We start from the raw sequence: 24482 nt of genomic DNA, 5'->3' as shown, positions 1-24482 counted from the left end.
CATTTCTTTCCTCCCACTTCCCTCCTGAAAGTGAGACATTACTCACATCACAGTATATGTAACTTTGTTCACCTCAAACACGGCTGATCTAGTCTGCATTGTCATAATAACATTAGATCAAACAGCAGTATTTCGTGAAGAGGTGAAACTTTAGCAGAACTTTATGGACCCGGTACAACTCTTAACTTATTTCTATATCTGGAGCTGCTGTTGAGCAGTAGGAAGATGCTTCATATCAGGAAGTCAAAGGTTGAAGCCTCCATTAAACAAACACCTGACTCCAGTGTATGATTTGATACCATGTTTATGTAATAAGTTGTACCATTTGGGCCAACAGTACAACTTCGTATGGCAAGAATCAGGCGTTACTATAGAATTCTATATACCGAAATGTATTTGGAGACTTGAAGTAAGGTGATACTTTGCTCTATATAATAAATTCAAACCAGAAAGAGAAAATCAAAAACCCTCACCATCAAATACTTAACGGCACAATCAGAACAGTGAGATCTGGCTTTTTGTTTCACGTCTCCCTCAAACTTCCAAAGTCAACATCAAACATCCAACAACCACATTTTGTTAACCCAATAAATTAAACCAGCTGTATTTGCTGAAGAACAAAACTAAGCTTCGACCCTTTAGCCACAGGGTTGCAGTGTTATAATCCATCCTGGGCCATTTCTTCCAACGACATGAACAGGAAGACAAGTGAAGCCTTATCTCTCAGAAACACACCTGGCAAACCAATAACCACTATTCGACTATGGAGATAAATCCTTCCATCTCACCACCTCCTTTGGACTCATTATTAAAGTCATTTATCTATTTACTTAATAAACAAGTTTAGGGAATTTGGGGTCTTCACTACTGCTTTAAGGTACATTTCAAAGCTCCATATTCCGGTATACAATAAAGTGACAGACTGGGTCTGTGCATACACATGTCCAACAGAAGACTGAATGAACTGTGATAAACAGTGTTTCCAATTCAGTTAATTGCAATTAAGTCATTGAAAAAAGTGTAATTCATTGATTAAAAATTGCATTGTATTGACATCATTAAATATTTCATACGTGGTGGCCAAAGGAAAGAAGTCAGAAGATAGAATATATAGAAAAAAATAACCTAAAACAACTAATTTAACAAACGGCTTCATTTCTGAAAAGCTCCTGGGGAAAACTGCAGTTATTGCAACACTCACAGCATTATCCCACATCCCCTCCATTAATGTGGGCTTCATTCGGTATTCAGTTTACATAAAAATGCCCATCATGATCGTCTGTCAACATCTCGCTGCTAAACTGGAGCTCTAAAAGCCAAAGAAAGGATTACCTCCTTGATAATGACACAAGTCAGAATGAATTCATTCAAATATATTTCAGCCCCACTTAGGATATCTTTCCGTCTGTAACCACAAGTCAGTCCCTTGAGTTATTATTCCTCCTCTTCCTCTTTTTTTGGATGGCCAGCGATGGTATCCTCATTAAAAAGGTCACGACCGGAGCGAAAACCAGCCGCAGCCGCATAGAAAACATTTGTTTTATGGGTTATAGATTAAGGCTTCTACCGTGTAAGGGAACCTAAACTGGGACGAATGCAGAAGAATATATCACATGTCTACAACTGATGAGCGGGCACACAGAAATCCGCTCTGTGAGCGCGGCCCGAGGGCGGGTCTCAGCACAGTGTGAGTTCTGAGGAGAGGTCGCCTCCGACACAGACAACTCTTTGTAACCTGGTGGCTTTTTTGTCCACACTGTCAGAGAAGCATCTCCCACCGATAGCATCATAAGTCATCTCTTCAAAAAGGGCCTCAGTGGACAGGCCTCGTCTTTCTTGGCTACGACCACCATTTTTACCTGCTGTGGGAGTAATTTACGCACAAAACCAGACTTAATCATGAATAAGGGAGATACGATTGTGTGGGCTTGCACAATACATTTTTTTCAAACTAACTTTCAAAATATTCAAGTATCTTGAATGAGTCTCTGTGTTTGACAGAAAACTTGCAGCTTAGGCGATTGTCTTAGATTAATAGTAAAAGGATGTTTAAAAATAATAATTATTATTTTTTTTTTTTGACAAATATCCTTTGGTGGTTTTAGGGATTTGTACAGGAAAACCTCAGATTAACAACTCGGTGGAGCTTCCTTGATGGAAATATGTAAAAAGAAAAATCCACTGAAATGACCTAAATGCACAGCATACCTCCACAAACACTGGCTGCTTGTGTGAGACCGTGAAGAAGGCCTGTCGAGACGGGTTGGCAAACAGCGGTGTGTTGTACAGCTCCATGTAGAATGTCGGGTCGTCGACCGGCTGCGGGCTGGACGGCCTCGGTACGATCCTCTGGACCGTGTCCGGGATTTCCTTTCTGTACGTGCAGTTGAACTGAAAAAGAAAAGGCAACGTGAAACCATCAGCGGGCTTCCAAACATTGGACTCCACTTGACTGACAGGGACCAGGAAAACTGAGCCGGAGCTAAAGAAGTGACGTCCCAACCAGATCCAGGAGCAGTTTGACGATTAAAAAAAAAAAAAGAATTGAAGAGGGAGAAACTTTACAATGAAAAATGTGACATGAGGCTCTATTAGCACAGACAAACTGCAGCAACCCAAAAATGTAATAACTGCTGATGATGCCAATTTTAGCAATTTTGGATGTCATAAATGTAAAAAAACAAATTCATTTCCCAATAATGTAATGAAGTAAACAAAATTGAAGAAGAGGGCTGCATAGTCTGTTTGTTCAATGAATGAGTACGATGGCAAGCAAACTGCAAAACACCTAAAAAAAAAAAAAAGATTAATTTCTAAGAAATGTGGCCCTATTTATGTATTTTTACAATATTGGCTACAGTTCTTACATTCCAAAAGATTATTTTTTTCAATGCTACTTCAATCATCTTATTAGATTATTGGCAAAACAACACAGGAGTTATGACATAATTTGCTTTATTAAATTCAAAATGGCTGAAATCATTAAGTCATTGGTTGTTACAGGAGCTATGGGGAATGTTGCTACACAATGATGATGGTGGTTGTACTAAAGTCAAGACTATATTGCCAAAAGTATTTGCTCACCCTCCTTCACGCACAAATGAAGTTGGGTGACGTCCCATTCTTAAACCACAGAAAAGGAAATTAAATTTCCCGGCTGAACTTATTGCATAAGTGGCATCCTATCACTTCGCTCCTGAGAGCAATTCATTCTTTCATTATGATTGTAGAAATAGTCTCCATGCCAAGCTGCTTGATTTTAAACACCCGTGGCCATGGAAGTGATTGTAACAACTGAATTCAATGATATGGAGATATGAGCTAATACTTTTGGCAATATAGTGTATAAACTGTCCATCCACTGTCACTGCTGGCAAACTCTGGATGTGTTTTTATGAAAATAAAATGCAATGTGTTCTTTGCAAAGCTCCGACCAAATCAATGTTGATTGATTCATTTACATAATACAGAGATGCAGTTCAGTGTTCTAGACACTTACACAACCAACAATGAATCCATGGTCTTACCCCTATACTGGACGGCTGCTGCCGCCGTTGTTCTCGAAATAGTCTTTCCAGCTCCTCTGGACCCTTCGGATTCAGCACGTCTCCAGACTCCAGATCCTCGTCATCCAGCGGCCCGCCACTGCCGTCCTTATTCTCACTGTGACTTACAAAAACCTGTAAGTACATAGATCAGTCACAGATATGTTAAAAAAAAAATATATATACAATAATAATAAAAGAGAAAAATGTTCCACCCAAGAACAATTCCCCAGACCTTCTTTTTTTTTCCCCCCCCTCTTTATTGTGAACGTATCCAGTCATGAGGAGTGTTTCCTAATTCAGGCAGAGATCTGAACGCTTTGAAAAGGGTCGGGAAAACATTCCTGCTCACAATGTGGGAATGTCCTCCGGACTCAGCAGGACAGAACTTAAAACATGTTTCTGTCAAGAGCAAACACAAGCTGGGGATCTGAGAGGCCGTTTCTAGAAATCTTTGACTTGATGGGAAACATCTTGATGGCACTAACAGGGCCGTCCGTATGGAGTGTTGGCCGTTAGATAAACATAACACCGCTCAGAAAGGACAACAGCCAAGACAAATTAGCTTTGATGCAGGAGGAGGAGGAGGGCCCACACAATGAAGATTTATCTTTTCAAAACCTGAGGACAGGAAAGGGGGGGGGGGGGGGGGGGGGACGACACAAAAGACGACCTTGGACATGTGCCAAAGTTGTCAATCTTAACGGGACGAAAAAGGGATTTTCTCCAAATCTGCCCTCCGCAAACAGACTTGTAGAGGTCGAGCAGGAAGTGATTCATCTCTGCTTGTCAGGACAAATACCCCGAACCAAGACATTCCTTAATGGAGATAACTGCGTTCAGACGGGTATACCCAGGACAATTAAAAGACGTGCCTTAAAGAAGTATGCATGATTCTCACAAAGGAGTGCAGGCGGACACGACTCGTGTTAGAAACACAGTAAATCATGCTCCAATAGTCCTTAGGAAAGGAATAGGAAAGAACGGTTTTGTGGACACCATGTAGAGAAGCATGACAGGACTCATGAAAATACTACAAATAAGGGTTGATACTTTGAGAAGATTTGACACCATTGTTGTAGCTGGGTGCTACATTGATTTCCAGGTTGTTTTTTTCCCTACTGCTTTGTCCCTTTTGCCATCATTGCATTTCAAGAAATCTTGTTCCACTTACAAAAACAATGGCAACAATAAGGATGCACCGATACCGATTATAGTATCAGGTCTGATACGACTTAGAGTACTCGTACCCGTGAAAGCGCCCTGTGACGTGGGGCAATCAACTTTTTAAAAAAAAGTCAACGTCTGTTGCATGGCATGATCTCCACTAGCCTTTTAAACAAAACAGTGTAAACGTCTCTGTTCTTTATTGTTTACATTTGTCTGGTTATTGACTTCCTGTTGCATGCAGATATTACCCTCAATCCTTTTACTTCAACGAGAGTCCAAATGTCGGGAAAGTGAGGAATCCAGTTGTAGGAATTTTGAGAGACGAACTTTGTTATTGCAGCCTGTGTTTATGTCCAATTCACACAAATCTTGAGCTGCATCTTTTTACATGTTTGAATATAAATCAAACCCACCTGATTAATCGATATTTTCCTTGACCTGACGAATTGTGTGATGATGATGGGGGGTTCCTGGTCAGAGCTCCAATTTGACATTTTGAAACACTATATAAACTATAGCTCCAACTGTAATATCAATTGTTTCACCAGATGGCCGCAGTAATATGAATGACTGCTGCAGGACATAGGACATACCAGGAAGCGACAGTTTAATTCTTTTTTTTTTTTTTTTTTTTACAAATTCAGTTCAACTTGTTTTGATTCAGGAGAAAAACATATTCTATAATATTTACATCCATAACTATGAGTCCAATCCTCTCACAGATTGTTTCTTCACGGTGCAGCTGTTGCCACAACTTAATTTGAGTTGAATGTAAAACCACGCGTGCTGTACTTACAGTGTTTAAGTGGAGGGCCAATGGGCTGTCCCGCATGGGATATATGGTGGTCTGACAGCCATTCAGTGGAGTCTCCAGTGTGTAGTGGGTGGCATTGACTGTTGCTTTGCATTGTGGGTCTTGGAGAGTGAGGTTGGCGTGAGTGAACCCATTCGCCTGAGGAAACATCAAAAGGGCAGCGACATTGGACGTGGATCAAAAACACTTTTAGCTTTATTAACTCATTTTGAGAATCAAGAAAAAAGAAAGAGGTGGGGGCAGAAAACGTCAAAGCAGTTGTGAGAAACTTGTGAATTCCCGGGAATAAACAAATCCCACTTGGTGGTCGAGCTCCAGCTCCTAATTAAAGCCTGTGCCAGTTTCCATTCTGTGATGTGGGCTGACTGAGCTGTCCCCGTGTTCAAATGCCAAATGTTGTGAGCGGTCCTGCCAGAGATTTTACTTTTGCTATCTTTACCGATATGGAAGTGAAGCTTGCTCCGACACATTTATCTGCAGGTAAAACCCGCCTCTAATTATCCACGTATGACCAGAGAATATGTGGAATCACACTGCTTTAAATTTGCTGACTGTCCTGGCAATAATTAAAATCTGAAAACAATATGAGCTTTTACGGCGATCCAACACAGAGGTCAGAACGGCGGCTTTTTTAGACGAGTCTCATTCTGCGTCCTAATCAATCTGGACACTTCTATTGTCCTCGGAGTTTGTTGTATTGTTGTGCACTGCTCTTCTTGTCCCATCCAGTCTGTGCTGCATCAAAAGAGACTGCAGGACAAAACAACCCAAACAAAGAACTGGGAATAAAATCCAATTTCAAACGCTTTTTAAATAAAATATGCAACAATAAGCCTGGTCCCGACAAAATACTCTTTGTTTCTTTGCAGCTGAAATGATGGAGAGAAGCAATATTTTATATATATATCTTAACTAAGTTAATTAAAATGAAAGATTTGGGGAATTGTGACAATTTCATTTGTAAACTACACTGCGTAACCTTTGCATATACATCTCAAAGTTAGTTAAATTTGACTTTTTATTTTTTTTTATTTTTTCTGGATTATGAGCATTTTATTCGATACAAACTAGTTTTGGGACTCGGAAAATTTACATCTAAGTAGGGGTAAGTAATAAGTAAGTAAGTAATTAATCACATCTCGGTGCTAGTCGTACAAAAAGAAAAAAGAATTGAATCAATAAATGGATTTACATGTGTTTATAGGAGGAAGTCATGTCTATGTATTGTTAGGCTTCTACTGTTCTCAGCTTCTTTCCATGTTGAGTTTTTGTTTTTTTTTGTCTGATTTACGTTAAATACCAGCATTGACAAAAAGATAAAAGCAAATCTATTAAAAACCAGCTCATGCTGCTTTTCGTTCATGATCGACTGTATAATAGTTTTTCACTCTTCAGTCTCTGGCCTCTTTTAAAAAGTTTACTTTTTGGATTTATCTCCTGAGCCCGCTGAAGCACTCCCCCCCTCAAAAAATTAACAACAACAACAACAATAATAAAAATAATAATAATAATACCCATAAGAAGATCATTTCGGCCCTTTTCAATTAAATGAAGCTCGTACGTACCAACTCGTCAATAGCGTAATAAGATATTTGATACTTCATCCTATTATTAACCATTACTGTTGGATGTCTTTTTCTTTTTCTATTTACATTGGCGATTTGCACCTGTAGACTCTCTTTCTCGATGCTGACCACCATCCTCTTCTCCTCGCACTGCACAACGAGGCCGACGCTCAGGACGCCCTGGTGCTCCTCGGGCCCTCCAGTTCCCCAGGCGGGATCTTCAAAGTCAGAGGGCAGGTAGGGCAGGCCGTCGGACAGGAGGGGGGGGAACTGAAAGGGGAGACTGGAGCGACGCGAAGCGGACCCGCCTCTCGGCTCGGGGCCGAAGTCACGCAGGATGGAAAGTTCCGGAGGCAATACGCTCTCAAGAGAATCCCCCACATCTAGGAGAGACACGGATGCTGATGTTACAGGACGGGAGCAACACCGACGAAAACTTCATGCTCAGTGTCAATAAGGTTAATGCACTGGTCTTGCATGTGACACCTTTTTCTTTTCTTTTTGTCACTTCAGAATAACTACCAATCAAGTGAAGCTTTGAGAGGCTGTTTCCCGAGGTTACCTGGCTCTCTCAGACGAATATTGAAGTGGTTTGCCACGGGAGTGCTGGTGTACGACGTGACCGGACCGTAGTTGTGCTCCTGCGCCCAGTCGATCAAGGCTTGGGACCCTGATGGCAAATGCTGCTTGGGGGACTTGGAAACCGACATCTGCGAGTTAACACTCACAGTATCAGAAGCCTGTGGAAGAGGAAGAGAGATTTTTTTCTTAATCGATAGCGAGGAGAAACTCCGATCTGGAGGAGAAACAAAAGATTTACAGTACTCCTACAGCCTCCACTTCATGTACAGTCCTGCTCTGATTCTGTGTCGAGTGTGAATCATATGAACAAATGTGAGGTAATGGGCGTGTCGCAGCTCGACAAATGTTGGACTCACTCTGTCTCACAGCCGTTTCCCACACACCCCAGTCTCTGGAGGAACACGGAGGAGGAGAACCACGCTCCCCACCACTGTGAGGCTTCGCTACTTATGAGGCTGTCACACCACGGCAATAGCCGATAATCTTCGAGACAGCGAGCCGCTGAAGCGCAGCATCCTGGGTACCGCTGCTGTCAAGCGAAAGTCAGAATCCGAGCTGCTTTGGGAGCTGGAACTGACCTCGTGTTAACGCCGTCAATTTGAAGGTTTAACATGGATGGAAAATGGAGCAGGTTTACACTTGTAACAGACTAAAAAAAAAGAAACATGTAAAACTGATGTTCATGACTTCATTTCAGAGTGTCTCTTCCAACAGCCAGCCCGTATGCATCGGGTGTCTGTAATTTGACAGCAGCCTCCTCCTCCTAATCTTAACTAATGACAATAAATTATGTTATTGTTGAGGAATTCTGTAACGCAGACATCAGATCGCTTTAAAGGAGCGCGCTAAATGCAAAGCAACTGATTAACTTCAACTTTTAATATGATTTAATCAAAAAAAAAATTCCCCAAATACATTGATGTTTGAACAAATACAAAACAACATAAAATGTTAAGATACTAACTAAAGACAGTTTATTAAAATGAGTTTAATAAAAGTGGAAGGATTAAGTTTACACTCACACTGGTTCAATTAGAAATGCCACACATCTGGCAAAGCACAGATTTGTTGTAAAACTAAAGTAGAAAAAGCTTACGGTGAACTACCAGAGGAAATAAGCAGTTTTCAACAAATCATAAACCAGATTATATATAATTCGTGACCCAACATACCTTGAATTATGTGGGACTTCAAGAAATAAGAACTTGCCAAGAAATGCTGTTTGTAGGGTGGCACTATTCATTATTCTATGTGTGGAACAGGAAAACTAATCAAATAGCCGACACGTTTTGACAAGTTTGATTTATGATTTATTATGGAGACTCTACTTTGCACATCAGTAGCAACAATCTTTGACTAAATGATAATTCAACAATAGCTGGATTAAATATCGGTCTGTCTCAATTAGACTTTCCCGACTAAACTTTCATTACATTCAGCATTGTGCCGATTCAACCTAACGCCATTATGTATGGTATGGTGTGCACATTGACATGACCGACAGCTTAATTATTCTCAAAAGCGTGCAAAAGTTCCATATTATTTTAGTTGCTCAGGATTCCTGGTAGCAGTAATTAGGATCTAATTTAAAAACTATAAATATACTCGTGCTTAAAGTTGACAAGAGCCAACTTGTGTTTTTACGTACGTGATGTGTGGCCATAATTAGCCAGTGTGTGAAGCAAAGCACCGATTGTAATTTACATTGTGAAGATGGGAAGAAGGCTTCATGCACCTCAAGTATTTCAGTCGCCCGAGCTCTGAAATTACTGGATGCCCCCCGGCAGCAGGCCTTGGCTCTTTGAGAAGTGATGACAGTCCACCGAGCTGCGGTGAGAAACTTTCACAGGTCCTCCGAACCTGTTATCCCGGTTTACCCCGTCCTCTACGTGACATCGATGCAAAGCGTTGACATTTCTGTCTGTGAGCTACCGCCATGTGCAATACCACGATATAAAACCTGACGCTGGGTCTATAAAGCAAAAAGAGGGCCAGGTGTAAACTGCACTGTGTGGGAAACGTTGCACTATAGACCTGCAGTCCTTCTGTTCTTAATGTACGTCTGAAATCACTGCACAATTATTTCACAAAACTTGGTTTTGTGATTGGTTTATGCTATAATCAAAATACTGAACTCTATGTTTTCCCAGTATTATTTATTAAGTGTTATAATGAATGCTGAATAACTAATCATAAATTCAAAAGAAGTGCACAGTGCTTTTATTTTTAAAAATCATAAATAGATCGCAATATCAACAAATGTGCAATACTGCTTGTTTTACCAACAATTATCAGCTTTTAAACAGCGGTTCTCCTTCACCTAATAAACACTTGAAGTATTTCTTAGAAATCTCAACTTAAAACAATAAAAAAAAAAAATTATTTGCCCTTGATAGGATATGAAGGTTTAATCTAGCTTGTTCCAGCAGGTATCATCATCCACCATACTCTGTCATGATACGATGTCATTACATCGTTAGTAACCGTACGCCACCATTTACACAATGTTTTCAAAAGAAAATACAAAAAAAGACGCGTGAAGACACTAAAAAAACTACTTTCTGAAAACAGCTCCCGGGGTGAAACTTTTAGAAAACGCTCGGGCTCTGTCTCTGGGTAAACGGTGGAGATTTTGCTTACTGCGAATGCACACCACAACCCCGGTAAATACTTTTTAATAACTCCTCCAGAGTGTCATGACTCCCGGTCCATATTCTCCTGGGATTTGGAAGTTTTAGAGTTGACAGTCACTGTAATAATCCAACTTGGTTGTCTGTCCATACAAATTTCCGTTTATAGCAGAGGTGTCCAGCTCCGGTCCTCGAGAGCCACTGTGCTGCATGTTTTAGCGCTCTCCCTCTTTCAGCATACCTGAATCTAATGATGATGTCATCACCAAGCTTGTGGAAAAGCCCAATAATTCGTTGGAATCAGGTTAGTTGCAACTGGGAGAAAAATAAACCATGCAGAACGCCGGCCCTCAAGGACAGAGTTAAGACACCCCTGGTTAATAGCGTCTTGTTCTCAGTATGTCGCTTCATTACAAAAACGACCAACAGCACCCACTAGTGGCCCAACAAGCTAACTTCATCATTTTCAATGCCATACACTTGCGTGTGAACGGAAAACCTTTCTCAAACGAAAATGCAAAAACAAAACGATTCAGTTGACGTCATTATTTTGGCGATGAGTTTTTCTCTCTGTTGTTGTCGAGCCACAAAAGATACTATAGATAGGTGTGAATATTATAGCTTGTTACTGGGCTGTGAGCTTACCACGACCTCCAGCTTGCCGATGGCACTGTGGCTTTTGACGACCCAGTTGACGGACTTGGCGCACTTGAGCAGCAACACGACGTGTCGTATCACCGGGGCTTCCTCCCTGAGAGGCCGCAGATCCACGATGACATCCACCTGCAAAGCACTGGGAGAGCGAGAGCGGAGGAGGGGAGGTTAAAAAAAAAAAAGAAAGAAATGTTCTGGATGGTGAGTTTGAAATGTTGTTGTCGTGTGCCTTCTGTGTCTGGCCGACTAATTAAAAGATCTGGAGAGATTCCCAGAACGAAAGCAGACATGTGCACGACAGGCCGCGAAAGCAGCAGAGTGAGATACAGTGCAGCTTCTAGATTTGCAGGTCTACGTGGTGTACTGGATAATCACTCCTCTGGGGGGGGGAGTGAGGACATTATCTGGCAACTCGGACATCAAGACCCAGTTTTGAAATACCCCTCCTACTAAAGAACACGGCTAAGTGGGCAGTAACCTCCCCGCCTTCCCCTTGATTTCATGTTCATGTTCCCATCCAAAACAAACTCCACACAGATTAGAGAGAGCCTCTTGACCTCAACAGCGAACCGTGGCAACATTCGTATTCTCGGCTTCAGCCGCCCACCTGCTGGAGTTTGGTGCTTGGAGCTCGATGATGTGGACTTCTCGGTTCTTGCTGGGCGAGGACAGGACGCAGGACTTCGACGGCTGTGGCTCATCGTAGCTGCCCAGGTAGTTCAAGGACAGGAACTTGCTGTCAATCTTGCACGATTCAGAGAAATCCGGATCTGAAAGCAGGGAGATATGTTTGTGTTACTGGTTGAAGCTATTTCAGGGAGAAGTACAGCTTTTTTTTTTTTTTTATAAATATTTATTTATTCATTTCTTTGTTACCTCTCCACCACTGAGAGGTCAGAGCTGAAAGGTCAGCTATAAAACAGCAGCCGCCTGAATCTTGGGAGGAATTCTCCTCGCAGAGACTTCAGTGGGGTGAATGTTTGCTTTGACCCAGCTGTTCTAACCAAAGAACAGTTTCCTTGCGAGCCGGCATCTGGTATTCCCATTGTGTCCCTTCCAAATACAGCGGCTAACAAGACCCAGGCTTCTGTGCCCGCAGCGAAGTTGGGCGTTTCCTAGTTGGCATGACATTTCTTCCTATCAACAGGGGAAACTTCTCTTGTGATTTTTACGTGGGAAAAATAAACAAGAAACGTTAACAGAAATCCGTCCTTATAACAGGAGAACGCCATTCACATTCAATCAAACCGTTCTTGTGTTTGTGCCTCCACTTTCTCAGCAATTGATTATTTCTCACACGTTAAAAGTTGGGCTCGTTTTCAGGGCCCGAAGAAAACACAAGGCAGACGCTTCCTTATTGGACGGAGCCTCAAACAGGGTTTAAACTGCAGGTTGGCACTTTCCTCTCAGGCGCTGTAGTGGCACTTTAAAGAGCGGACAAGACGCGATGAGTAGGGGAAGCAAAGTGAAAATCGGCCCGTCTCCGTGAAGCGCTGGAGAAGATGTGAAGGAGTGGAAATCTACAGCTCCTCTCCAAGTAAACATCACAGCACTCTGGGCTGTTGCCAAACCACAGCCCCCTAATGACACAAGCCAAGCGCTGGAAGGCTGAGCAACCCACTCTGCTCTCCACAGCAACTCACAACACACAGAGAGGCAACTGACTCACTGCAGTGGAGGCCTTCTTTCTCTCCAGACGCGAGATTTAAGCATTGTGAAGCTGACGTATTAAACGGTTGGAAGTAATGAAAGATGGAAAGTCCATGTGGAGTCGATGGCTTGATAACAGCCTCGTCTGACAATCCGCCACATGCGTCTTCAGAAACACTTCACTCTAATCTTTCTTATTGGAAGAACATGAACAGTCTGATCAAATGTTTACTCCTTTATTATTATTATTATTATTTATTTCCTTCTACCGTCATTCAACCTGGTCAACAAGCCAGTACACCCCAAAGTATTGATTCAGCATGAGTTATTGCTGGAAAGCCTTTTCTTCTGAGCTAAACAAGCTCTGGACATCCTGGTTTGGAGAGAACTTTGCTGTTGTCATGTTTTCATGGCAGCGGGTTCAAAAGCTCTTTGGTTGCTCTCCTCAGCCTAAAATGTTTCTGGATCGGAATGAATTTGAGACCTGGCAAGGACAAGCTGGACCGCCTATTAGCTTTCAATAATGACTGTTGGTGCCAACTCAGTGACTGCACAGCCACAGAAGAAGCTTGCAGCCAACACATTGGAGCATTTGTGGCAGCGCTGCAGCAAAAACCCTTCAAAACCTTAAACACCAAGACTGCCACATGCTGAACAGAGGCCAGTGAAGTCTTTGTGAGGAAATGGATGTGCTGGCAAAAACTATGAATTAGTTTGGTTACATAATAAATATTTGGTTGACCAAGGACGTCTGCTGAATAACAAACTGACCTGTCTGTGGAGAAGTACACAACACAATACGAGTCCTGTCCTCCATATTGTGGATCATTCATAACAATGCACTTTGGACATGTGACTCCTGCTGGTGTATTAAGCATTTGATAAACTTAGCCCATCTTTAGTTCCAAAAACTATTTATTCTGTAACCAGAGCGGAGAGTAAAGGCAGAATGAGCCCGTCAGTAATGTAAGTGCACAAGCGCAACAAAAAACCTGCACCGACGGGTTTAGTGCAATGAACTTTCTGTTTCCCCCGCATGTGCTGAACCACACCTCATTTTAATCCCAACACAGCTATGGCTCACAGGTGGGTACACTTGATATTTAAACAGCACGATCGCTGGGTGAGAAAGTGACAAGTGTGCCAGTCTGGAGCTGGCGGAGACATTAGCGCTGTGTTTGGTGACCTTTTTTCCACTGGCTCATTTTCAGGTACCTGTGGTAAATTGCCATGTGTTCCACCGAGAGGTTCTCAACAGGGTGCGATGGAAAAGGTGCCATGTTTAAAATGCAAGCGACAGACCCCCCGTTCATGGCCGCGTGATGCCGTCTTTGTCGATGTGGATCCGGTACGCTGGGATTTCAATGCAAAAGATTGTACGCGCCAGAGGAGTCGACAGCGAGAAACATGTTTTATCTTGTGAATCAGAGAGATAATAAATCTGTATTAATGTGGCTCAGGGGAAGTATAGGAGCGATACATGCTTTTTAGTGTGCATCACTCAAAATGTTGGCTGTGCTGTGTTAGTTTATTGATCAAAGCAAACTAATAATATATTCCTTTTACGTGTATATCATTTACTTTTCCTGACAAATCCTCAGATGTTCAATTTATGATCACACTGGATAAGTAGGGTAGAAGCCATTATTTTTGGACGGTCCAATAATTCCTAAGATTGTCAGAAGCAAAAGCTGAGAATTTCCACGGGCAGCCCGCGAAAGAGTACGGAAGACTGGAGGTCTGTTGGGGGATGGAGATTATTTTTCCCGGCGTAGTGCACGTAAACCTGTAGCCAGGGCTAAAACACAAAAGCTAAGGAAAGTTGGGCGAGCTAAAGGGGAATGAGGGGGGGCTGTGCCTGGAGGCCGAGTGCTATGTTTGGGAATTTGCACACCTTCTCCGACTTTGATGTAGATGTCTCGAGTCATCCTGAGCTCAGAGAAAGAGGTGACGGCGCTGTACTTCTTCTGGGCCCAGTTGAGGAGGTGCTCGTTGCCGTGGGGAAGCGCCTCCTTCTGGATCTGGGAGAAGAGGGAATAGTTTTCCAGCTTGAAGTGGACCTCTGAGCCTTCGGATACCTTGAGGAGGAGAGAAGACGGAAATGTTAGAGGACAGAGGAACTGTGCTTTCTTCTGCTTGTTCAGCTTCACTCACGTGCAACGTTTGCTTTAAAGAATAGAGCTTAAAGTTACACGCTGTAACATTTTTAGATGAAACAATTAGAAATACCTATAAAAACACACACACACAAAAAAACCCACCACTTCAGTTGAAACTCTGCCAAGCTGAAGAAAGTTCTGGCACCTCTAAAGGTTGAACTGTTCATTACAGTGTTTGTACAGCCTGTGAAAGAACAATGGGTCATCTGCATAGCTATGGCGCTTATAACGTTGTTCAGCTCAAGTTACCTACTGACACCTATAAGTTGTTCAGATGAAGTTCAAACCAGAGATTTCCATCAGCAATGTTGTGACGTACAGTCAAATGGGGTGAAGCTCATATGGAATTCCAATGAAAAAAAATAGAACATTACAACTCATGGAAGAACACATAATTCAGATAAATACAAAAAAAACACAAAAAAACACACTGATGCTTGGTTTAGAGCAAATATGGCTCACGCAGAGAAATGTATTTTGGCTTTCATTGTCCTGGAGCATCCTGTGATCAGGAAGAGACGGCGCTCTGAGAATCTTTTGTGCTTTAGAGGCACGGTGAGCGGTACACTTGCTCCAGGGTAGGGTGGGCAGTCGTCCATCCTCTGTGCACGCATGTACAATCTGTATTTATTACCGCGCAGATAACATTAAGTTGTGTGTTTTAAGAATACTAGTCTATGATTCAAACAGGAATCTCGGAGGAAAAGTCCGTCTGACAGTGGGGATATATATTTAAGTTGTGTGGGTGTTTCAGAGACAGAAATTATGGGTCCGAGAAAGAAAGGAGGAACTTCGGGAAGAAAGTATTTATGCAAGCCGTCCTCTTTGTCATCTTTAAGAAGAACTCATGTTAAACATATTTTAAGTGCAGTTTTGACACTGAGTGTTTATAAAAGAAAGTAACATGATATATGCAACAAGATGTCAGTAAAAGCTATAACAGAGGCCATGATGTCTCCACTACTGGAGAAGGAGAGAAAAATATCAGCATTTTATAAAGAGACGGATGGGAACGCGTAGAGTCGCTCTAATGCTCCACATCCAAGTACAGTATAGAGCACAGAGGCTGAATGTACAACGCTTTGTAATGCGACTTGAACACCACAATTTCTCACTGTAGATGGAGAGCGACAAAGTTTGTTGACATATGGTAATCGAGCCAGGTAAACGCCGGGACGACGGAGGAAAAATAGATTTGAGTGTCATCATATTGAGGACGATGGAGGACTGCTATGTGCAGCGAGGTGTTTGCACACAGTGTTTCCATTTTGAAATTACTTCTCCGGAAATATCAGGCTTATTTTCATGTTTGTACAGAGCTGGGGAGAGTTTGGGTTTCATTCAAGTGCAGCGAGTTGAGCGTAAATGAATATTTCACTCCGGGTCTCTCCATTTGTTAGTCACTGTGTGCACGCGACCGTCTCAAGTTCCAAACCGTTTTAACTGTTCTTGATTTTGCGTGCGCCACTTTATGGTTGCACAGGTGGAGGCTGCTTGCTAAGACAACAAATCTAACAATACAAACTATGGAAGTGTATTGAACTGTTTAGCAGTTCTCAGTAACGTTAATCCACTGCACGGGAACTAACAGACACTTTAGAGTTGATCTGCTGAGTTGTTTCATGCCGTCACACTCTACAGCCATCACTTACCCATAATCCTACTGTAAATATCTTACGTTTGAATTGATGTCGATTTACGTAATGAACCTCTAAAACAATTCAACAGATAATCTACTTGTACACGTAACATTTTGAGACTTTTTTTCAGACTGCATCCAATTGATTGACAAGATTATAGACACAAAATTTTAAATGAAATACAGCCAATAATGTAATAGTTAAATGCATCTTTTCCCTCATCCATGGTGATACAACCGATAGTTCAAAGCTTAAGTGGAGACCTGCAGATAGAATGGGGGGATAAATTAGATAAACCAGCTTCATATACACTGGTGAAAGTCATCCTTCAAACTCCATCCCAGGCATTGCAGAAAACGCTTCTACAAACATGCCTCGTGTATTTTTACCCATGTTCCCCTGCACAACAGCGTAGCTGGTTCCCAATGTTTTCTCAGCGCGCTGCGTGGTGATGCCTCACCTCGATAATGTAGGTGTGTTTTGAAAAAGTGAGCTGAAAACAAAATACGACAGAGACGAGCAAATAAAGCAGAAGAGTCCATATGAACATGGGACCGTTATATTTTTCCGCACGAGAATAACGCGGAATAGCTTGCAAGGAGAGGACGGCAAGATGTACCCAGCCGCATTTAAGAGCACTTAATCGTGCTCAGCCAGTGTGCTTCGTTTCAGAGAGATAAACATTCACATCTGCTGGAAGCCCGACCCAACAACCACCTGAGAGCAGTGCACGGTCTAGACAGCCTACCTCATTTTATTTCCCTGCTTGTTTTTGAGAGTTCCTGACTGCATGCGTGAGCGGAGACAGGCCAAATTAAAACATTAAACCATCTAAATCCAAGAGGAATATGCAAGCCTGCCTCTCTGTGACGTTATGAAGCTATCCTTAAATTACAATCGCGCTTTAGTGATAATAGAATCGTATCCCTTTGGGGTGTTTTGGCCTTTTTCGAGACATAACTTCACAAATCCTCCTCATGCGCAACATCTGTCTGACCTCTGGACGCTCCGCTAGATGTTCCTGGCATTGTCACCAGAGGCCGTAAATACTGGAGGCCGAGGAGACAGGCTCTGTCGAAGAATTCGCTTTATTTTTAGTGTGTTTACTACGGCCAGACGTGAAGAGAAAGAAATGGGTGGAGCCTCGGCCCGCTGAGCGGGGGCCGGATTCTTTCTCGCTAACCTCCGAGAGAGTTTATCAGTTTAATTGAGGGAATACGACCATAATTAGTCGCACAGAATTAGAGGGGAAAGCCTGAAAGCCAAATTAGCTTCAGGCCTTTGCAGCGCGCTGGAAACCTCAGGAATCCGATGCTGGGAAGTGAGGCAGCCAGTCTGAGCTGTAACAAAGTCTCTCTCTCTTTCACTCAGCTGACAAACTCAAAAGTACTGGAAACTGAAAAGCTTCAACAAAATGTATAAACACGCTGACTATTTTCATTGGCTGTCATTTAATGCTGTAGTATTACTTTTGTTGTTAGTGTCTTCATGCACTCACCATATGCCGACAAAGGGTTCTCTAATTAATTATAGAGGGGTTCTAGAGGAAGCCTTTTCAAAATAGCTTAATGAAAAGCACCAACTGGAGAGTAAAGCAACGAATAATGAGTTAAAGAAATATTCTTCAAAGACTGCAGCAGTGGCAGAGGATATATAAAATATAATTATGCTTTTTATTGTTTATGGATCTCAACTGCAAATAGCGACTGCAACATGTCATGAAATGTGGAAAAAAAAAGAAGTAATCCAGCTTTTAACAAGAGGAAGGGCTCATCATCACACCCACAAATAGAAAAATATATAATTTTTCATAGAGAAGACAGACAGGAGCATGAAGAATATTTAAATACCTCCCCACATTATATTAAAGTACAACAGATATGACCACATTCAATTAAACAAATCTAGCGTTGTAAGTGTGCATGGATGAGGTCCTGTTTTTATGATGTTCGTATTGTTTTTAAGTTTTCTGTTTCAGAGTTTTGTGTTTACACGGCAACGCTTTGAAAACAATGTTTGTTTACATGGAAACAGCCGAAACACTGAAAATTATGTATTTAGCATGTTGGGCCACTAGTGGGTGCAGTTTTTTGTTTTCGTAATGAAACCACACACGCATAAACAAAGACCAAAATGCTATTAATATTTACAATGGGAGTACACGGCCATTCTAGTGGACTGGGAGTCATGACACTCTGGAAGCAAACGTTGTTGTTATTGTCCATCGACTGACCATGTGCAGAAGAACTATTTTAGTATGGCCTGAAATCACTAATTAACTTAGTACATGTTTTTCTGTTGTAAAACCGAAAAAACACCCACAGTTAGAAGAAACGAACTTGAACCAGTGACATACTTGTATAAAGTAAAGTCAGATTATTAAAAGATGATTTCCAGTTAAAGTGGGTTCAATAAGGCCATGGTTATTTAACCCACTGTATCCTCAGTAGACTCAGTCTTCATACTTTAAACAGCTTTAGTCTGAAGGCAGAACAGACAATTTCTCAAGGCTCCTCTCATGTGGATGAAGCTCTTAGTGTCAGTCCGGGAGGCTGATGCATTCTCTATTTTTAGAGTTAGGCTTAAGACTTTTTGATTTAATGAAGCTTACAATTAGGGCTGGTTCAGGCCATCGTTTTAGGTGTCTGTTTACACAACGGTGCTCGGAGCCACTGAGAACGCAACTTTCTGAAAATGTCTCAGAGGTGAAACTTTTTGAAAACGCTCCAACACCGTGTAAACAATTGAGAACATGACTTTCTGAAAATGCTCAGGCTCCGTGTCCTTGTAAATAGTAGAAACTGTGCATGCGCACCATGGCCGTAGTAAATGGTTCTTCTGCACATACAGAAGTAGACAGAGGACAACAACAACGTTTTCCTCCAGTGTCATGAAGGAATGGAAAAACTTTCCTGGACGAAAATACACAAATGACGCCTTTTCACTTGTGAAACGTTGTCATGTGAACGTGGCCAAACAAATCAGCATCCGACTTTCCTTTTCAATAATAACAGGAACATCATAGGGCTGCATGAGGTTGATGAAGTTCAAACCGCTGGTACAACCAATATGTCGGGAACTGGAACTCGTCGAGTGTTCAGAAAAACAGTGTGATATTTTATGAATGCTTTATTAAAACTGAACTTCATTAAGGGTGATTATCAACTGTCAACCTGTGATATGATCTATTGCCGTTTCTGTCTGGTCTGGACAATCGAGTTTCTCAGCTGTGAGGACCTTGTAATGTGTTCTGAAAGTCCGTTTCCATGAAGAATAGTGTTACCTCCAGGGGAGAGGAATTCCTCCGACTTGGCAGTTGAGCACTAACAAAGAATTGTTGAGGAGAGGTCAGCTGCATGCTTTGAGGATTTAAAAAAAAAAAAAAAAAAAAAAAACGGTTTTGTGTTCGTCATGGTGCTTGCAGCCCGGTGTGTTCCCTCAATGACTACTGACATCACTGCATTGCACAGAAAACAAGTAACTTTGCAAATTGCTAATCTAGTTGGATGAAACCACATCACCCAAGGATGAGTGCACTTCCTGTACTGAAACATTCAAAACCACCATGTCCATGTGCCTATAAGCATCAACGTATCACGCCCATATGTGCAGTTAAATAAAAAAAACAGGAAGGATGCCAAACGTATGAGATCAATTATCAGAGAGCTAAGCTACAGCCTTAGCCTGGGAAATACTAAAAGACCGTGTGAGAAAAAGGGGGGGGGGGATCACGGGAAACTGGAAAGAGAAGTCTCAGATAGCACAATAACTTTGTGCTGATAAGTGTTGATTTGCTCTCCCCTCTGTTGGCAATGCAGACGTGTTGCTGGTGGCCCTGGTTTAGCTTGGTGAGAAAACAATACCACATGTCTCCACCAGTCCTTCCTCCCAGTGAGAAAAAAAAAGAAGAAAAGAAACCGAGAACGGAGAAACTGCCTGTACCCCAAGGTTTTCCATACTGTTGATTTAAGCAACACGGGGATGAGGAGGCAAACCTTGGCAAACAAAGAACAGGCGGCTCAAAGTTCAAGCAGCGAGCCTCAGCAGTGTTATTCTATCAAGAGTCATGACGCTCCCACATGGAGTCTTTCAAGCAGAGATGCAGCGCAGCACTCCTCCCAATAACCTCCTCAAATGAGAAATATATACACTTGGCTACAAAGTCAACAGAGCGCACTCCGCACATGTGTCTCACTTCATATCCCAGCGTCCCTCGGTGGAAACTAAATTTTGGCCTTTGTTAAACGCACATATTTTGCGTCATGTTTTTGACCGACGATGATTCCTCCCCCACCTGCTGATTGACATAAAGTGCTGCGGAGAGCATGTTTTACAACAAAAAAAATTGATTCTGGCTTTATTTTTTTTTATTTTTTAAAGCTGGCAGGCTCCAGTGGCCAACAGCAACAGTGTGCTCAGCGTCCTCTGAAGCTTTTCCAGGCAGCCCATCTGCGTCCACTGAGCACCACAGCGCCGGGACCAGGAAACGGGGACTGGCAGGCCTGATTCAGGGGCTTATTAGCCCCAGGAAACGACCTTCTCCAGTGGAAAGGCGAGAGCGAGGGAGGTCTGGCAACCGGGTCTCTTTTCTGAAGCGTTGGGCCCAAAAAACCGGCTCCTCTCTACTCTGTTGCTCAGCGCTGGGAGAGGAGAGGAAGAAAGTCAGATTTGAAAATATTCGGAATAAATTGACTTGTTCACGTTGCGGTGCGACAAACTGTGTGTGTATTCTTTGCAACACAAAGCAAGTTTAACTCAACACTGCTGAATTCCTAAAAACATGAGCAAATACAAGCAAGATGCAGAAATCAAGTCTGCGTCATCGTAGTATTGTTATACTACTTTTGGCACAAGCTTATCTAACGGGATGCAAACACAAGCAAAATGAAAACTGTTTTAATGGGCAAAATATTTACAACTACACATGTATCTTGTATGATTATAATTATAAGGAGTATATGCTTGTTTAAATGCTACATAATGTACACATTTTCACCTACTACAGTTGGAAAATGAGCGTTCGCTGTCGTTCCAGTGGGTGTAATCTAACGAGGACACAGTGTTTTAAATGAACTACTAAAATATATATGTTAGGATTAAAATGAGCTTGAATCAGACCACATTTTAAACTTGTAACATCAGCAATTTCTGAAATATATAAGGAGTTAAAAACAATTACAGTGTTGACCAAAAACAATTTTACATAATTTAACTGCTTATGCTGGATGCTTTAGAAGTTTAAGAAGTATTAGACAAGATCAGCTCTCTTTGTTTACTCCAAAAATATATTTCCATTTAAGGAGTACTTTTCACGGAACTGTTTCAGTAATAAAAGAGAAAGTTTGTGGCCGAGCCGCCATGTTGGTTTGGTCAGAACTCGACCACATCGATGATTGTAAACAACTTATTTTGTCTTATTAGCTGGCTGAAAAAGAAGTAACAGGGCCACATTCTTAATGTTTGTTTTGAAAAGGACATAATTGTTTTGTTAACATGAACTGTTAAAATATGCGTTTAATAAACATAATATATATAATTAATAGAATGAATATAGATAAAACAAATGAAATCTAATCAAGATTAATCTGAATTAATCTGATTAAAAATGCCTTTGACAGTACTAATATAAACATACAGTCACGTACAATGTTTGACCACGACATGTCACAGTATGACAACAGAAGGCTGCTACAGTTCCGCAGAAAACTTCCATATTTAACTGACAGAGAACGTAAACACCGTTTGAATACAAATAAGTCTAATCGTGGTGTGAAAGCACGATGGCCAGAGCTGAGGAACAAATTCACAGAAGAGTTTTTGATTGACAAGTGGACTCATCTCCACGGTTCCACAGTTGCATATTTGCCGAGTCGACAATATGACAACAATGAGTCTTAATCAGCAGTGAGGAGAAAGCTGGTGGCGGTCCCCCCCCGCCCCCAGCCGGATCATGTTAGGCGGCACGTTAAAGAGGTGTCACTGCGATGGAAATATGAGAAGAGGAGCAGCGTCTGGCACTCCTCCAGGTTACGGCAGCGTGCAGAAGTTGGGCAGCTGGGTAATATACCAGCAGCTCGGAGCTGCCAGGAGGCGCACAGTGGCATCACTCAAAAGCAAAATACTTAACACCTAATTCTGCAGGGGCCCGAGCGGTACGTCGGAGTAATTAGCTGGGCTTTGACTGAGAGCAGGGGCTTCTGTCTTTACTGGTTTGAACATCTCTGTAGTAAGAAAGCTGATACTCACATTTGGTCTCGAAAGTAGAGATTTGCTTCAGTTCGACGATCATCTGACCATATTTACTTATTCAATTAGTAGATGCATTTTCCTCAAACACAGAGATGTCTTACTTTTTAAAAAAGCATATTGGCCTGGTTTTCATTTCAGGGTAAGCAGAAGTGAAAACGTCTCACTCTGCACAAGCATCCATGTCTAACATCATTAGAGGTGAAGCGACGGCTCAGACTGGGCCCCCGCCTTTTAATGACGCTTCTCAGCTGTTTCCCGTCGGCCACCGCTGACAAGAGGAGACATTTGCATGACGCCGACCTGCTGCTCTCCGCAGAGAGGCACATCTCACTGGCCACACATCATCACATCCCAGGAAAACACCAGCGGGCCACATGAGCGTCCATCTGAGTGAGAAGCACTGGTTTTATTGTGTGTGTGTGTGTGTGGGGGGGGGGGGGTTAACCACAGGAAGCAATATGTAAACGTGTCTCTCGCGCTCTTTAAAGTTACAAATATTACATGTGGTGCATTTTTCAATGTCATGATTTGATAAAACGTTTTGATTGGCTCCAAGAAATGTCTTTAAAAAGCTTTGTGTTTGTGAATTTCCAAACTTTGTGATTTAATTTATTAGAAAGTTTGAGATGTACAAACTTTAGCTCTTTGAACATTGGGTTGTCTGTGGGAAAAATCAGCACATCATTCAAAGGGGTTCTGCTTTTTCAATTAATTACTCATGAGTTGTTGTTTTTTTTTTTGCCATATTGTTGAATAAACCAATCAAATTGACCCATTTTTAAGTATGCTCACACAGCAATGTACTTTCACTGAGAAGGTCAATAGAAAAAGAAAAAAAGCACGGTGAAAAGTAAATACCCTGTCTGAATAAAACCCGAATATACAAGTTGGAAGTAGTGCTCATGCGATGGGTGTTTCAGGATGTGTTTCATGATTACTCACTGTGTTAGAAATGCCAGCTGGAGCTGTGTCACACAAACTGTTTATATGAGTGACACATAAACCGTTTCTGTGACACGGCTCACCTGTCCGACGCAAAGGAAGCAGAAACTATCTTCTCACACATCCATCGATGCATGTAGATTTACCGCCTCAGCAGCCGGACAGAAAAATAAGAAATCAAAAATATAATATACAATATATAAAAATAACAACGTTTTAATGCAGAGGCCTGAATTGAAATTTTAGGACTAATGTCATAATAATATGAAGATCTAAATTGTGGAGAAAAGAACTGAAATGTCAAGAAAAGTCAGAAATGTTGAGACTGAAGTTTAAACATTGAGAAAAAAGTTGAGATAGACAGAATTAATCTCAACCCTTCTTCTCGTTTCCTTGTTCTTCACACAATGCAAATCAAAATGACCTGTTGGCTTGTTATTATTAGTGTAATTCAGCCCTAACAAGCAGTGGGAGTTATCACTGCTGCTGCAGGTGTGATGATTATCCATTAAAGTGGTCTGAACCTCGTACGGTCCAGTGGAGGTAAATAAATACAGCGATCATAAAAGTTGGAACACAGAGCTCCTTCTGGTAAAAATCTGTGTTTCTTGATAAGCCAACGTGAAGATTTTGCAATGTTTTTGTGTTGGAAAACTCAGAAAGAAAACTCTGAACCACATGTGGAAACAATTTGTATACCTGATGCTACATTCTTGCACAATGCGGTGGTGTTAACGTTCGACTGAAGAAAATTGACCTCGGGGGAGCAGAGAAACCCAGAAATGCTTTTTCAGAGCAACGTAAAAGTTTCTTACAGCAAACAACGACGGTTTAACTTTATCAGGTTCTTGGATCCCGTTTTCGCGGCATTTTCTCATATGA

General features: G+C 41.8%; 1 protein-coding gene across 1 annotated transcript in view; it reads right to left on the bottom strand.

Annotated features, from left to right (window-relative positions):
- The window catches only part of tgfbr3 (transforming growth factor, beta receptor III), an 89398-nt gene that overhangs the window by 15153 nt on the left and 49763 nt on the right, over nucleotides 1–24482 (bottom strand). The window contains exons 5-12 of the mRNA XM_080473501.1: nucleotides 14505–14688; nucleotides 11568–11730; nucleotides 10952–11099; nucleotides 7657–7834; nucleotides 7197–7477; nucleotides 5512–5667; nucleotides 3528–3680; nucleotides 2209–2391 (exon numbers count right to left, since the gene is read on the bottom strand). Coding sequence (XP_080329627.1) covers nucleotides 2209–2391; nucleotides 3528–3680; nucleotides 5512–5667; nucleotides 7197–7477; nucleotides 7657–7834; nucleotides 10952–11099; nucleotides 11568–11730; nucleotides 14505–14688 — 1446 coding nt within the window. The remainder of the gene's footprint in view (nucleotides 1–2208; nucleotides 2392–3527; nucleotides 3681–5511; nucleotides 5668–7196; nucleotides 7478–7656; nucleotides 7835–10951; nucleotides 11100–11567; nucleotides 11731–14504; nucleotides 14689–24482) is intronic.

The sequence above is a fragment of the Lipophrys pholis genome (genome assembly GCF_963383615.2).
Source record: "Lipophrys pholis genome assembly, chromosome: 10".
Lineage (NCBI taxonomy): Eukaryota > Metazoa > Chordata > Actinopteri > Blenniiformes > Blenniidae > Lipophrys > Lipophrys pholis.
This window is presented reverse-complemented; position numbering and strand designations above follow the sequence as displayed.